The sequence below is a fragment of the Acomys russatus genome, chromosome 14 (genome assembly GCF_903995435.1).
Source record: "Acomys russatus chromosome 14, mAcoRus1.1, whole genome shotgun sequence".
NCBI lineage: Eukaryota > Metazoa > Chordata > Mammalia > Rodentia > Muridae > Acomys > Acomys russatus.
Window position 1 is genome coordinate 59,064,952 of NC_067150.1, and position 16,762 is coordinate 59,081,713.

Genomic DNA, 16,762 nt, shown 5'->3' on the forward strand with positions numbered 1-16,762 from the left:
CTACCGCAGAGCACGCACACATATTTCCTGTTTGGTAGGTATCCGTGTGACAAGACCATGGAGTTTCTCTGGATGACGTAGAACAACACTTGCAGTTCCTTTCAGTAGTTCATGCCTCCATCGCAAGCAAACAGTTGTCTATGGCTTTCGAGCATCTTCCGGTGGTTGTAGAGAACAGCACCATGCACAGTGTGACACAAGCCAAACACCGTTTGTAAACATCACACGTCGAAGTGCAGAGGTAGAAAAGCAGTTTATCGTGGGTAGACTTGGGGGGTAAATAGACTTGGGAAATTAAGTTTTTAAGATTCTAAAGCCTGGCTGCAAAAGGAGCATTGAAAGTTCAAGACCAGGTTGGACTACAAAGGGAGATCTCGTCTCAAGAAACTAAAACAGCCCCAGCGAAACGCAAGAGCTAGAGCCCCCCTACCAGGCATTTCAGAGTGTCCAGGGAAGCACCATGAGGACCATTCACGTTTCCTAAGGTCGAAATCTTAAGTGTTGCAGCAGTTATTTAGTGGTGACGTCATCCTCTGTGTAGATCACTGTGATGCACACACAGGCGGCCTGTTACTCAGCATCTAAGGCAGAGTCTGCTGGCCACAGTTACGGAGCTTCTTAGTTGCAGGAAAACACGAGTTCTGGGCAAAAGCTGCATTAGTGGCATAGGAGCTGTCAGTGTTCCCATGGACACACGTCCATGTCGGGCCCTCCTGTCCTCGCAGGTCCTGTGTGATTCCCTCCTAGACATGCTTCTACCTGCTGACTATTTGTTATTTTTATTATTAAGTTTATATTTTATTTTAACTTTTTTTAGAATCACACACACAAATATTGTATTTATGTAGTTTTCACGCCTACCTCCCACCCCCTTCCAACACATTACTTCTGTGTTCCCCAATTTCGTCTCAAATTTGTGGCCTCTTCTTTGTAAATCATTATTTTTAGTTATACAAAACCAAAACCAACCTCTGAACCCATTTGCTGTTGTTCGTATGTCCATGTGCTCTGGGCTCACGCCTTATGGGGAATGCGGTCTGTTTTAAAGCTTCCACCGCCTTGTATTTTAATGCTCCCTTTCTTCTTTGGTAGGTCACTGATCCAGAAAGGCCACTTTCATTCGGTGTCACGTTGGGAGAATTTAGTCTGCTGGTAATGTTGGCTTACTTAAATTTTCTGTGGAATCTGCTGTTTTAAATAGCTTTTGTGTTTCTGAAGAATTCTCTTGCTGTACATTTTCTACAAGTTCGCCATTTTCAGTGATGCTTTCATATTTAGTAATTATTTTGATTTTCAAAAATGTTTCCACATAACAAATGTTAAGCCATTTAGAGGAAACGATTGCTGTACCTTGCACATGTGGGGAAGGAGCAGACGACTGTAGTGTTCTGAGCTCCTACCTGGTATTACTTTGTAGGGTCTCCAGAGAGTAAACATAGTGTACGTGCGTACACAAGTGTGTGTGAGTGGGATATGTTAAGTTACTCATTTTGATTAGATATTCATAATACCAGTTGTTTTCTCTTTAATCTCTTAAACAATCTGAGTGTGCGTAGGAAGAATGGGTGTTTTTTTTTTTTTTTAACTGTTTTAAGTAAGTGGTAAGAAGCATGCTTGGGGACATGATGTTGCTTTTGATAAAACAGAATACCATCTGAAAGACCAGAATCTGAGTTCTCAAGGGCAGAGGGATCGTTGGTCCAGAAAACATAGCCTAACAGCAGTCTTCATAAACAGCATCCTACTTAACTGAGGGTCTAACAAGCAAAACAAAAACTGAGAACTAGCAGCCTCCTCGTAAGGGTGCCCTGGGGCAGGCGGTCTCCTTAGCTGGGGCTGGGGCAGGCGGTCTCCTTAGCTGGGCTGGGGCAGGTGGTCTCCTTAGCTGGGGCTGGGGCAGGCGGTCTCCTTAGCTGGGGCAGGTGGTCTCCTTAGCTGGGCTGGGGCAGGCGGTCTCCTTAGCTGGGGCTGGGGCAGGCGGTCTCCTTAGCGGGGTGGGGCAGGTGGTCTCCTTAGCTGGGCTGGGGCAGGCGGTCTCCTTAGCTGGGGCTGGGGCAGGTGGTCTCCTTAGCTGGGCTAGGGCAGGCGGTCTCCTTAGCTGGGGCTGGGGCAGGTGGTCTCCTTAGCTGGGCTGGGGCAGGCGGTCTCCTTAGCTGGGGCTGGGCTGGGGCAGGTGGTCTCTTTAGCTGGGCTGGGGCAGGTGGTCTCCTTAGCTGGGCTAGGGCAGGCGGTCTCCTTAGCTGGGGCTGGGGCAGGTGGTCTCCTTAGCTGGGCTGGGGCAGGCGGTCTCCTTAGCTGGGGCTGGGCTGGGGCAGGTGGTCTCTTTAGCTGGGCTGGGGCAGGTGGTCTTCTTAGCTGGGGCTGGGCTGGGGCTGGCGTGGTTCCCCAGGCTTTGCTCGTTTTGCTCAGAGTTTCCGCTGTTTTATTGCCTGTGCAGCTTCCCTTTGGCAGCCTGGTAATTCATTTCTGGTTTTAGAACTCCTATGAGTGAGTGTCCTGCCTTTGTCATTTGTTTTCCTTCTTAGAGTTTATCAGCCCCCTCGTTCCCCATAAGGTATTACTATCCCAGGTTCCGAGCTAGGCCTCTGGCTGAGCCACACCTACTGGCTGACTCAGAGGCCTTCCTGGCTGTGTTTTGTGAGATTGAGTCTATCTGTGGTGTGTGGCTCATTGTCGGTCTCAGTGATGTCCTGCCTCAGCCACTGGTCTAGTTGATAAGACGCTGTTGGAAAGCCTACTGCCTCTTCTGCATGCACGCCTTTCTCTCATCCTCCTGGTAACAGCCTGTGTCCTGGGAGTCTCCCTCCTTTCTGCTTCTGTCATTCTCTCTCTCCCAGGTCAGCTTTCTTTTCTTCCTCTGTATCTTCCTATAAACAGTTAAACACTTTTTTTTTTTTGGACGGAGTCTCATTATGTAGCTCTGGCTGGCTTGGAACTCAGTAGGTAGATCAGGCTGGCCTTGAACTCCTGCGTCTGCCTCCTGAGTGCTGGGATTAAAGGCGAACCCTATCTATCATGCCAGACTTAAACATTCTTGTCTGGCCGGGCGTGGTGGCGCACGCCTTTAATCCCAGCACTCGGGAGGCAGAGGCAGGCGGATCGCTGTGAGTTCGAGGCCAGCCTGGTCTACAAAGTGAGTCCAGGATGGCCAAGGCTACACAGAGAAACCCTGTCTCGAAAAACCAAAAAAAACAAAAAAAACAAAAAAAAACATTCTTGTCTGTTGCTCACAACGAAAATCAAAAAGGCTCTGCTTAACCTCCCCTCCCCAGCCGACTGTAGCCACCTCCTCTCTCCACCCGCTTCTCAGCCTAGAGCCCTCTGCTTTCTGTGTCTGACTCCCACTCAGAGCCGCAGGCTCTTCTGCTTGGGAAGCGGCCCTAGTGGTTGTTAGTGCTGTGACTTCAACACTCAGGTGTTTTCCATCCTACCTTACAGCAATTATTTTTTAAGACTGTATACCATCTTCACAGTGTACATACATACAAACACCATGTTTTTATTCATGTCTATGACTTCAGATATATAGTAGTCCAATAATAATTTTCTAATTGGAGAAGCCTAGTTGAATTAGAGGTCCTTCAATTTTAGTTTTCATTGCTTCTTTGATTTTGTCATATAAGCATATAAAGAAACAGCTAGCATTACCTGACATTAGCTAGGTAACTTTAAAAAATATTATTTTGTGTGTGTGTGTGTGTGTGTGTGTGTGTGTGTGTGTGTGTGTGTGTGTGTGTGTGTTTAGGGGGCACATGTGTACCGTAGCACGTGTGTGGAAGCCAGAGGACCACTTGTTTCGTCTTCTGCTTCCCCTTTTACCATGTGGGCCCTGGGCTTGAATTCAGGTTGTAGGCTGGGTGGCCAGTGGTTTTACCCACTGAGCCATCTGGCTGGCCACTTTTCTTTCTGAATTTCTTGGTTATTGCTTACAGAAGCTAGAGCGCTCGTGTGTGATGAGTGCTGCCTCGTAAGTGCTGACCTTCTTTTCTTTTTAGACTACAAATGAACACTGGACTCCATGCATTTTAAACGAAGCAGAAAAAATCATATATAAGGTATTATATTTTTCATATATAAGATTCTGGAATTTCTTAGTGGGGACCGGTTTTTACACTTATGGGGGTAAGATCTGTTCACCCAGACGGTAGGCAGGGAAGCAGCACTGGACTCTGGCCACCGGAGCCAGCTTGGACAGGGGTCTTAGTCCACTTTGCCCCCGTTATGTGATCATTTAGTCGCTTTAATGCAAACTCTGCAAAAATGTCCTTAGTGCATTTTAAGGATAGATCAAAAGTAACATATCTGAGCCCTCAGAAGCTCTGGGAAGAAGCGCAAGTAAACACAAGCGCCTTTGGTTTATAGTGAATGAGCCAATTCTTGGTAGCTGCTTCTGGCCACATAAAGTGCTGGCATTTACAGGACACCTTTGTATTTGTGATAAAACCAGCAAGTGGCATGCCAGGCAATATTGTGTGTGCAGCCATAGGCACCCCTGACACGAACTCTCAGTGTAGTAATCTGCTTATTTTTAACCTTAAAGACATAAAAATGCATTTATGGAGTCAGTGTTGTTTGATTCTAAATTTTAGCCAATCAGCATCCTGGGTAACCCACATACGGCCACTCTTGAGTTTAGAAGAATAAATGTTGTTTTAGATTGGCTGTCTTAGTCAGTTTGTGAAATAACCTATTCCTGAATTTTAAAGTAACACTCACTGCCTTTGACAGACTGAGGTATTTAATTAAACTCAGTGTTTAACAGGGTCGACATGCTCCTTGGGAAGGTTAGGTCATTAAAGGGAAGCTGTTTAGCATGAGTGCCTACGTGAGCCTAAAGTGCCTCGGACGTCAAGGACATTGTCTTTGTAGTTTGCCAGTAAAGATGAGTCAGGGGTGGGAAATCTGAGATCTGGTTTGGATTCAGCTTTTTACCACGTGACTTTCTGTGGTCATTTATCTGCATGGCGGGTCAGTTTGTCATCCGTCAGTGAAGGGCCTGGGCATATCCCCAAGGGGTATTTTATGAAAGATGGGGGACAATTGAGGTCTTAGGTATAGACCGGATAATTTGTGGCCAGGCAAGAGAGCTGGTTAAGCTGTGTGCCACGCATAACCGTGTGCTTCACGGCAGAGTGCCTCCATGCTGCACACGTTCACAAGTATGGTGGCTGCCCTGCAGTGGTGTCGGCCAGTCTGCAGCTTTCCCTGCCTTATTGCCCATAGGCTCCTTTCCCACAGACCCCCCGGGGCAGCCAGTGATGACTTCCGGAGGGAGCTTGTATTTTCTTATCTAGCAAACAGTCTGTTAGATGCCTAATTTTTCACTATTGATAACTGGATGAAGATGAATCTCCTGAAAATGTGTTCCCAGAAACACATTAAAAAGAGATGGTTGTCACATCAGCACTTTCAATAGATATGAAATACCTCAGTCTGTCAAAGGCAGGGAGTATTGTTTTAAATTCAGAAATAGGCTATTTAACAAAGTGATTAAGACAGCCAATTTAAAACATAACATCTATTCTTCTCAATTCAAGAGTGGTCATATGGCCAGGTCTGGTGGTGCATGCCTTTAATCCCAGCACTCAGGGAGGCGGAGACAGGTGGATCTCTGTGAGTTCGAGGACAGCCTGGTCTACAAAGTGAATTCCAGGACAGACAAGGCTACACAGAGAAACCCTGTCTTGAAAAACCAAAGCCAAAACCAAAACAAAGAAAAAAAGAGTAGTCATAGGTGGCCCACCCAGAATCCTGATTCACTAAAATTCATAATCAAACATTAAAAGATGCTAAACTTAAGAAGCCTTATGTATATAGTCTCCTCCATTTGTGCATATTTTCTTTCTTTTAAAAAGTTCAGAATGTCAGTGACCAGGAGGGCAGCTGTTGAGCGCTGATGTCCACTTTGAGGGTGCTTTGCTTGACCACTTTTGTTTTTCTTGCGTAGCTTGTGAAGGTTGACAGCCTGAGCGCCTACTGGAATGTCGGCTGCTGCATGTCTTACCGCGGAGCAAGGGAGCACATCCTGGTAATTGCAGTTTTCTGCCTCGAAGGGCGCGCTACACATGTCACGTGTGTTTTAAAGGGGAGGTCCTTGATGAGGACAGGCTGTCAGCAATTGTTTGGCTGGTGTGATCACTACATCGAAAGGATGGAAAAAACTTTGGAACTTCATTCTGTCTCTTCAGAAAAGCACTCTGATTCTGACAATGTTTTTGAAACCATTCGCTCGGCAGTGACAGGGGAGCCCATTACAGTGTCCGCTGTGGTCCTTCATACATGTTTTGGTAGTGTTATTATGCCATTGTCAGACCTGGAACACGTGTGTCTCACAAGTGTTCAGGTAGCTATGTGACGAGCTCCTGCACGGCCCACGGGCGATCCGGTGTTCAGTGTCCTGAGCAAGTGTCTTACAGTTAGATAAGCCGTAGGACTCCACAAGCGCTCTCGCAGAGGCTCAGCCGGTGACTGGGACGCTGTCCATATTTATCTGTCTGTAGGTGGCTTTTATAGAGAGGAACGTAATATTATGTGCCTAGGCATTTAGGTCTTTGTATCTTTATTGTAAAGAAAAATGCCTGTACATTTATGTTTTATGTTTTTCTTGTGGACTAGTCGTTACAGAAAGATCAATGAAAGAACTGATGTGAGAACCATTTTTTCTTTTTAATTTGTGTGCATGGCTAAGTGTGTATTTCCCTTTCATTCTCAATTTAAATCTCTTTAGGATCAACTGAAACGTGAAATTCTTACAAGTACAAACATCCCTCCAAACCACCAGTACAGTGAGTATCAGGGAGAGTCAATGTTTTCACAAAGGTTTCTAAATGCAGTTGCCTTAACAAACAGAATGTGTTTCGTTTTATGGTATTTGGCTGCACAGTGTGTTTGTTTAGACTGTAGCTCTTAAGGACTAGAATGTAGCCCTACAGTGCTGGGGAGTGATGGGGCCAGCAGAGCGGCCCCGGGTCCCTGCTGCAGCCTCGGGTCCCTGCTGCAGCCCCGGGTCCCTGCTGCAGCCTGTGACTTCTCCTGTCTTGTTACCAGGGTCTTTGTTCTGCAGTTTATTCCCTCTTCCTTCTCTTCCTCCAATCTCCCCTCCCTCACTTCCTCCTTTTTTTTTTTTTCATTTTTCTTTTCCTCCCTCCCTTTTAGAATCGCTGGGATTGTGGCATTCATGTCACCACTGGCAGTGTAAGCCAATCACGCTGGATATATTTTTTTAAGTTAACTTTTTTTTTTTTCTTTTTTTCTTTTTGGTTTTTTGAGACAGGGTTTCTCTGTGTAGCCTTGACCGTCCTGGAACTCGATTTGTAGACCAATCTGGCCTCGAACTCACAGTGATCCACCTGCCTCTGCCTCCTGAGTTCTGGGAGGTGTACACCACCATGCCTGGACCTTTTTTTGTTTTTTTTTGGCAGCTTCTTCTTTATTTCTGATAGAGTTGCCCGCTTATTTATTTACTGCATCTGGTTTCCCATTTCAGTGTCATTCTGAGAAGGTATTAGTTTGTTTTTATTCGGCGAGCTTCTTTATAATTATCCTTAGTTTTCAGGCCGGATTCTTTCCGTATTCCAAAGTGTCCTGGTTTTCTGTGGCTTCCTTCCTGTCCTTTGTAGTTCTTTGCATGGATGATAGCACTTTCTGTTGCGTTCAGACGCTTGAATAATGACAAGATTTTCAAGTGTTCCCAGTTAGTAAACGTTTTTAGTTTCATTGATAAAACAACTAGTTCAGAAAATATACAACTTAATTCTCAGGCATTTATGAATAACAAAAGTCAGTCAAAATGCTCTACAATTTAGTGCAAATTGTAATTATCATAATGTGATAATATATCTATGTGGCTTTGATACTATTTATAGATAAAATGTACCACTGTCACCATCCCTCGCACACCTTTTGTTTCTACTGTCACCCAACCTCAGGGTTGTTTCCAGTTTTGTTAAGGTTGTTTGTGTATATATATATGGCTGGCCTCGAACTCATAGGGATCTCTGTCTGTCTCTGCCTTCCAAGTGCTGGGGTTAAAGGTGTGCGCCACCACGCCCTGCTCTAGTTTTTTTTCCTTATATATAATATATTCTGATCACTGTTCACCCTTCTTCCTCCCTTCCCAGATCCTCCCTGTATCCCATCCATCCAACTCCGTGTCTTCTTCCTCTCATTTTAACAAGCAGGCAAATGCAACAGCAAACAGCCAGACTAGGACAAAACAGAGAACAACAAAGGAAAAGCACGGGAAGTACATACAGAGACACAGGCGCACACGGCAAAGACATGTGCACATGGCAAAGACATGCGCACACAATACACATACAGAGACACAGACGCACACGGCAAAGACATACAAACAGAAAACTGGAAACCACAGTACATAAATAATATATAAACAAAAGACCAATGAGACAAAAAATAATCTTCCCAAAATCCCATAGAATTAGCTTTGTGTTGGCCGTCTATTGCTGGCCATGGGGCCTGCCCTTAGCTGTGGTGTGCAGTCAGGTGGTGACAGCGTTTTGCTTAGGGATGGGAGCTCATGTCCACATCCCCTGCTCGGCCCTGGGACCCTGTCTAGCTTGGACCTCTGCAGTCCCTGTGCATGCTGCCACTTTCTCTGACTTCTTCTGCCTTGCACGTTTCCTGACACTGATTTTGTTACACATACACACTATCATTTACTATTTTTTTTCTTTCAAAGTGCAAATATTCTTAGAATTATTTATAGTTATTCATAGTTAAGAGCAATGTGAAGCTATCTTATGTCTTCCTGTGTGATGTCAGTTTTCCAGCCAATATCGGCCTCTGCAAAACTCTACATGAATCCCGGTGCAGAATCAGAGCTCAGAACGCCCAAACTTGATGGCAACGTCGAGGTGCAGAGTATCGCCCTGGAGCTGACGAAGCCTCAGGTGAGCTCCCTCGGGCAGCCCCTGATCCTGGTGCTCTCGCCCTCGTCAGTCATCGTCCTCTATGGTCCTGCTGCTCTCGTCCTTGTCAGTCGTCGTCCTCTATGGTCCTGTCGCTCTCGTCCTTGTCAGTCGTCGTCCTTTATGGCCCTGTCGCTCTCGTCCTTGTCAGTCATCGTCCTCTATGGTCCTGTCGCTCTCGACCTTGTCAGTCGTCGTCCTCTATGGTCCTGTCGCTCTCGTCCTTGTCAGTCGTCGTCCTCTATGGTCCTGTCGCTCTCGTCCTTGTCAGTCGTCGTCCTCTATGGTCCTGTCGCTCTCGTCCTTGTCAGTCGTCGTCCTCTATGGTCCTGTCGCTCTCGTCCTTGTCAGTCGCTGTCCTCTATGGCCCTGTCGCTCTCGTCCTTGTCAGTCGTCGCCCTCTATGGCCCTGTCGCTCTCGTCCTTGTCAGTCGTCGTCCTCTATGGTCCTGTCGCTCTCGTCCTTGTCAGTCGTCGTCCTCTATGGTCCTGTCGCTCTCGTCCTTGTCAGTCGTTGTCCTCTATGGTCCTGTCGCTCACGTCCTTGTCAGTCGTCGTCCTCTATGGCCCTGTCGCTCTCGTCCTTGTCAGTCGTCGTCCTCTATGGTCCTGTCGCTCTTGTCCTTGTCAGTCGTCGCCCTCTATGGCCCTGTCGCTCTCGTCTTTGTCAGTCGTCGTCCTCTATGGCCCTGTCGCTCTCGTCCTTGTCAGTCGTCGCCCTCTATGGTCCTGTCGCTCTCGTCTTTGTCAGTCGTCGCCCTCTATGGCCCTGTCGCTCTCGTCCTTGTCAGTCGTCGCCCTCTATGGCCCTGTCGCTCTCGTCCTTGTCAGTCGTCGCCCTCTATGGTCCTGTCGCTCTCGTCCTTGTCAGTCGTCATTCTCTGTGGTCTGGTGGTACCTTTGTTTCATTCTGTCGACATTTGATGAAAATAAAATAAAAATAAGGGCGATCTTAGACATAGTTTCCATTAATCTGATCTTTCTCACAAACAAAGTTTGATCTGTACTGAATGGTGTTGCTTACTTTTACTTCGTAGTTGTAGGAGAGTTTCAGTATGCTTTTCGCCTTCATTGTATTCTAATCCTTTAGACGTGAATGTGTGTGTGAGTGTGTGTGTGACTGTGTGTGAGTGTGTGTTGTTTGTGTGACTGTGGTGTGTGTGTGTGTGTGACTGTGTGTGTGTTGTGTGTGTGACTGTGTGGTGTGTGTATGTGTGTGTGACTGTGTGTGTGTATGTTGTGTGTGTGTGTGTGTGTGTGTGTGTGTGTGTGTGTGTGTGTGTATTTAACATGAAGGAGTCAGTTATCTCCCTCTATCCTGTAGGCTTTGGAGATTGAACTGGAGTTACTGGGCGTTGTGAGGTGCCGTGTGAGTGTTGGAATTAAGCCCAGGCCCTCTGCACGAGCAGCCCCTGCTCCTAACTACTGAGCCATCTCTCCAGCCCCAGCACCTCAGTTTTTAACAGCAGACACTCAAGTACCATTTATTTAGTTTTTAGTTTTTCCTCTGCTTGTTTTCCAAGTGTGGTCGTATGCCCAGAGGCTTTGGATAGCAGACTCCGAGACCTGAACCGAGGAGGGGAAGAGCCTCTAACTCAGTGCTAGTGTAGTGTTGTTTAATATAGAACATAAACGGCCTTTGCCATGTCAGGTTTTCTAGTAGCCTCATTACCAAAAGGGAAAATAACTGCTTTTTTTCTGTTTGGTCTGGCCTCGTCTGGAGCTCATTATGTAGCCCAGGAGCCTTTGAACTTGCAGCAATCCTCCCATCTCAGCTTTCTGAACTCTAGAACTGTAGATGTGTCCCTCCATGCCTAGCTTAAAACAAACGTTATTGATCTATTTTACTTAACATAATGCTTCTACAATTTTATTTTATAACATTGTGAATGTAAGTTGTAACTAGGTATTTTGGGTCCCTTCTGCCTTAGGTCTCTGAAATCTGATATAGTTGACTGTTGAAGTCTAGGCTAGACACAGCTCTCGTGGCCTTAAGGCGGGGTTGTGCTGAGGAGAAGGAAGCTGGGTCTTTCTCTCTGGAACCTGTGATCATTCTCACTCACCTCGTGTGTTCCTCTTTATTTGAACCGTTTCTCAAGCCTACACAACACAAAGTTGTGTTGGTAGTAAAGTGAGTGCTTAAATCCCAGCACATCATCAGATTGCTTAGTTATGCATAGATTTTCTGGATCAGTTTGGGAGTTAGCTACTGTGGCTGTGGCAAAAAAAAAGCAGGCACGTTTGGAAACATAAATATCATAAAATTGAGACATACCATTTTATTGTTGCTAACATGTGTATAATTTCCATTTTAGAAAAGCTAAAAAAAGGATGTATATTATTGGTTGTGTGACTGTTTAAGTTGTAGTGCAGTTTTTTTTTTTTTAAATAGGAGAACTTAAAATATTTGCTTTAACTTCTAATTGATAATGTCATGTTTAATGAGGTAGAGTTAGTATATTATTGAATTATCAGATTTCGGAGTCCTAGAAAAAGAGAATCAAATCCAGTTTTTATTTAAATGGTGGCTGTAACAAACCTAGTTTTGTTCTTATCTCCATAGTACTTAAGTATGATTGACTTTTTGGAGTCGCTGGATTATATGGTGAGAAACGCACCGTACAGGAAATACAAGCCTTGCTTACCGCTTCACGCCAACTGTCGGCAATGGTGAGTCACGACTGTCCTTTCTGTTTAAAAGTTATTCTCTGTGTGTGTGCATTCTCTCACGAATGCCTCATTTTATATTCTGCTCCTGGACTCCTACAGTTTTATCTTATAACTTCGAACATGTTTTAAGAAGCCTTGTCAGGCATCCGCATGCACTCAAGAGCACGCCAGTGGAACAGCCTGCAGCCGTGTTTCACCGAGCCGCGGAGATGGACTGTGTGAAATGCACTTCACGGCTGTGTGGGCATCGTGCACGCAGCGTGAACTAACAAAGCGGTGTCATCACCAGACAGTGCAGCTCATGCAGCCGTTGTGTTGTGTGTGGCCTGCCGTTCAGCAAGACACTGCTGTGGAGCACACGGCTGCGCTGTTTCCCACGCGCATCTTTTTGTGCCTGTGTGGCTTGTCTCTGGCATGCCCTCCTCCTGGAGAGTTTCCTTGCAGAGAGCTGCACTGGGGGCTCGCAGAGACACTGTTGGAGTTCCTGGGAGGTGGTGAAGAGCAGCAGTAACTAAATCAACAGCGTAGTGCCTCTGAAAAGTCTAAGCCTTTTCTTGTACCTTGATATTCATATGTGCGTTTACACAATTTGACTTCAGGTGGAAATATGCAATTGATTCTGTTCTTGAAGTCCACATAAGAAGATATACCCAGATGTGGTCGTGGAGTAACATAAAAAACCACAGGCAGCTACTCAAGAATTACAAGATTGCCTACAAAAACAAGTTAACACAAACCAAAGTCTCAGAAGAAATACAGAAACAAATTCAGGTATATTTTGCATATGTTGGTATTGGTGTAAGTCTAATCAGCCTTTAGTATTCTGTTTGTTTAATGAGACAGGGTCTCACTCTATAGCCCTGGCTGTCCTGGAACTCACTGTGCAGACCAGACTGGCCTTGAACTCGCAGAGATCCGCCTGCCTCTGCTTCCCAAGTGCTGGGATTAAAGGTGTGCGCCACCATACCCAGCTCCTTTCATATTCTTATGTATCCAGTTTGGTTTGGAATATAATTTGACAAGAAACAGACTCATTGCTTTGTGAAGAATGACGTGAGAAAATTAAAAATGAGAATATTTAATAACCATTTAACTTTTTATGAGACTTACTTTCCTCACTGTAAAAATGAAAGTGATTAAAGGCCATGTTAGCTCGTGCTTTCATTAGAACACTACCAGTTTGGGTAATGACTGGATGAGTGCTTCAGTCACGGAGTATGCTTTTTTCTGATCCCCCTTTCTCTCATTTTGCAGGACTTGGAGAAGAGCCTAGATGTTTTAAACATAATTTTAGTGAGACAACAAGCACAAGTTGAGGTAATCATTTTGGCTAACTGACTTTATTCTTTATTAATTAATTCCTACTTCTTTAAACCCAGAAATTCTAATTTTCCAAAATCAGAACCAGTTTGTCTGTGAATCTTTCCTGCCTGTCCACCAGGACTTTGTGTACGTTGTCCTTTCTGTGTCTATTGCTTCTCAGTGATTAAAAATGAACAGCTTGTTAAACAAAGCTTCTAGAATCAGGAGAACACTCCGGTCAGCAGCAGAAAGGAGAAACTCCCATTGCCTCCCATGCTGTCTTGGACGCTCAGCTGCTGCCAGAGCTGTCTGCACTTCCATTAAGTCCTTTCTAGAGATCTCATGGGCACGCCATACCCTGCCCTGTGATGCTGGGGACTGAGCATATTGCTGCATCACTCAGCTACCTTTCCAGTCCGTAACTCATTTAAAAATGAGACTAGAGCATATGTACTTATTCACTTATCTAGCAAAAAGTCAGTGAATTTCTGTCATCCTAGATTATGGTTAAGTGTGTGGATTGAGAAGGCCAGATGGTCCCGGGTTTGCAGCAGCTGGGGCGGATGGTCCCGGGTTTGCAGTGGCTGGGGCGGATGGTCCCGGGTTTGCAGTGGCTGGGGCGGATGGTCCCGGGTTTGCAGTGGCTGGGGCGGATGGTCCCGGGTTTGCAGTGGCTGGGGCGGATGGTCCCGGGTTTGCAGTGGCTGGGGCGGATGGTCCCGGGTTTGCAGTGACTGGGGCGGATGGTCCCGGGTTTGCAGTGGCTGGGGTGGATGGTCCCGGGTTTGCAGTGGCTGGGGTGGATGGACTGGGGCGGATGGTCCCGGGTTTGCAGTGACTGGGGCGGATGGTCCCGGGTTTGCAGTGGCTGGGGCGGATGGTCCTGGGTTTGCAGTGGCTGGGGCGGATGGTCCCGGGTTTGCAGTGGCTGGGGCGGATGGTCCCGGGTTTGCAGTGGCTGTGGCTGGCTATTTAATTTCTTTGTGCTTTGTTTTTTCATTTATAAGAGAACCTGTGTCCTGTGCTTATTGTGGGATAACATATGATCATTCTTTTAAAACAGTTGGACTGTTATGGGCCTGGCCCTTAGGAAGGACTAAGTAAGTGACCCCCCCACCCCACCCCCAGTCTTCCCCTTTGTATTAATTAGCACATGGAAGTGATCAAAACTAAGACATCCCTTCCAGTGGGAGAGAAGAACAATAATTACACAATTAAACACAAATAGGCAGGGATACAGCGTGCAGGGCTGGGCAGTGATGATGACTGGGACTGCAGGAGGTCAGAGAATGCCTTATTCAGGAAGGGTGGTTGGACGAGGACCCAAGGAGGGAGCCGTACAGGGGTGGAGCTGAGCCAGGAGGGAAGAATGCGCTGGGCCAGTTCAAAGCTCTTGGCCTGGGAGCTCCCCTGGGAGGGGAGGGCAGCAGCCAGTGTGATATGCAGCACGTGCTGGTGGTGCTGCTGGGAACTGGGCGGTCGCCATGGTGTGCCGGCTCTTACAGAAGCAGTGTGGATCGGCAAGTCTTTAATACTGGTTTTAAGAAACAGGCTGTTGTAATTGGGCATGCTTTAGAACTCAGTCTAGCTGCTTTGCAAGCAGCTGTCGGACAGAGCATGAGGGTACAACTAGGGAGACCAGTTGCTGTTGGACTAACTGCTGAGCCTGTTGGAGAATGGCTTCAGGGGAGGGGATAGAATGTGCCAGAGTCAAGATGATTCAAAGACAAATTTTATATTATTGATACAGGGTAGATGTAAGAGAGTTAAAAAGCCTAGGGTTATTTTGGTATAGACCGTTGAAAGTATAGATCTGCCATCAAATAAGATGGGGAAGACTGGAAGAGCTTGGGCATAGTGTGAGGAGATCTGGGGTTCACGTTAGACAGAGGGAAATGAGCTTGGTGCAGAAGTCTGTGCTGCACTGTAGTTCAGGGTTGGTTAGACGTGTGAGACTGGATAAAGTCACCTGAGGAATTAGGGAGGAGGAGAGCTGCAGACACCAGGAGTCTTCTGATGCCGTGCTCAGAGAGATGGGTGGCAATGCCGGTGACTATGGGTGTTGCTGAGTTGAAGGAGGAAAGCTGTGTTAACTTAACACAGCTCCAAATTCAGGCAGAAAAGGGCTCCTGGGAGGATAGCAGCTCGACCACCTATGGCTGCCTGCAGTACAATCACCTGAGTGGCTGCTGGGCTGACTCAGACCCGAGGTGTACACGTGTGGTGTGCTTTTAAATATTTTCTCTTTCTTCTTTTCTTTTTGGATGACTGATTGTCTTTCTTTCTTGCTCACTCTGTCTATACACAAACACATACACGAAGCATCTATATAAAATGTATATAACATAAACACAGTATATATGTGCACATATGTGTTAATGCTAGAATGAAAATACAATGTTTAATATATCTTGATACCTTTTCCTGCGTATTTCATATCTCTTCACTCTTGAATGCTTACACTCCTGGGTCACTTAGGACAGACACTGAACAGTTTTCCTAGGCTTGGCCTTATATCTGGTCATCAAACCTTTTTCAGTATAGAACTTAATTTTTCCTTTTAACTTCTCTTTTTGATTGGTTTACCTTTTTTTTTTTTTTCTGAGACATTGTTTCTCTGTGTAACAATCCTGGCTAACCTGGACTCACTTGGTAGACCAGGCTGGCCTCGAACTCACAACCATCGGCTTTCCTTTGCCTCTCAAAGGCATGTGCCACCAATCTGGCTTGATTGGTTTACTTTTTAATATGGGATACTTAAATATGTTGATGATTTACTACCCAATAAAAATTCTCTTAAAAGTGAATTTAAAGATTGTTGAAGATCATGGAATGGTGATAGAGTCTAAATCATTTACGTTTTTTCTTTTTTAAATACTTGTTTTCTGGCTTTTGAGAAACAGGCTAAGAGAAGGAGCAGTAGGAAGCGCGTTAGGCTTTATTTGAAGCGAGAGATGAGATGGGGTTTGAGGACCGTTCTGTCACTGTCTCTCTCCTTCCCACCACACACTAGTCAGCAAACCAGTAATGTGTGTAAATTCTGAGATGTGTCTTTTAGTAATTCATTTCAGGTGCAGAAGCATCTTCCTTTTAAGCATCATTTTCATTTTATAAACCTGTGATCTAGTGTCTCTTAGTGTGCCCATTACAGTACACAGTCATTCACCAAGTTTAGCTATACAGCAGGCTGTCCTCCACTTCTATCAGTCGGCACAGGGAGTGGGTTGTCCGGAGTCCACGCTGCCTCGGCATACTGGGTGGGTTATCTGGAGTCCACCCTGCCTCGGCGTACTGTGAGCAGTGGCTGGCCTCCTCCCCTGTCGTGCACTGAAGCGTTGTACAAAGTCTCCCATGGTTATACTTGACAGTGAACAGTGTTTCTTTTGGATTAATCTTCAGTTTGTATTTTTCAGGTCATTCATTCTGGGCAGAAGTTAAGGAAAAAGTCTACTGAGGCAGGAGAGAAACGTGGCTGGTTTAGTGGGTTTTGGGGAAAGAAAGAGTCTAAGAAGAAAGATGAAGAAGAATCATTAATCCCTGAGAGTAAGTCTCAAGGCAGACAAGAAAAAGCCACACAGATTCTGTCTCACATACCCAGTGGAGGAGCACATGAGCACATATGACAGAACACACGAGCACATATGACAACACATGAGCACATATGACAGAACACACGAGCACATATGACAGACACATGAGCACACATGACAGCACATGAGCACATATGACAGCACATGAGCACATATGACAGAGCACATGAGCACATATGACAGAACACACGAGCACATATGACAGCACACGAGCACATATGACAACACATGAGCACATATGACAGAACACACGAGCACATATGACAGACA

General features: G+C 45.9%; 1 protein-coding gene across 1 annotated transcript in view; it reads left to right on the plus strand.

The window, feature by feature from the left end:
- Positions 1-16,762, plus strand: part of Vps13c (vacuolar protein sorting 13 homolog C) — a 162,396-nt gene that overhangs the window by 34,842 nt on the left and 110,792 nt on the right. The window contains exons 9-17 of the mRNA XM_051156733.1: positions 1,093-1,152; positions 3,996-4,055; positions 5,948-6,028; positions 6,728-6,785; positions 8,785-8,912; positions 11,494-11,600; positions 12,200-12,371; positions 12,855-12,917; positions 16,316-16,445. Coding sequence (XP_051012690.1) covers positions 1,093-1,152; positions 3,996-4,055; positions 5,948-6,028; positions 6,728-6,785; positions 8,785-8,912; positions 11,494-11,600; positions 12,200-12,371; positions 12,855-12,917; positions 16,316-16,445 — 859 coding nt within the window. The remainder of the gene's footprint in view (positions 1-1,092; positions 1,153-3,995; positions 4,056-5,947; positions 6,029-6,727; positions 6,786-8,784; positions 8,913-11,493; positions 11,601-12,199; positions 12,372-12,854; positions 12,918-16,315; positions 16,446-16,762) is intronic.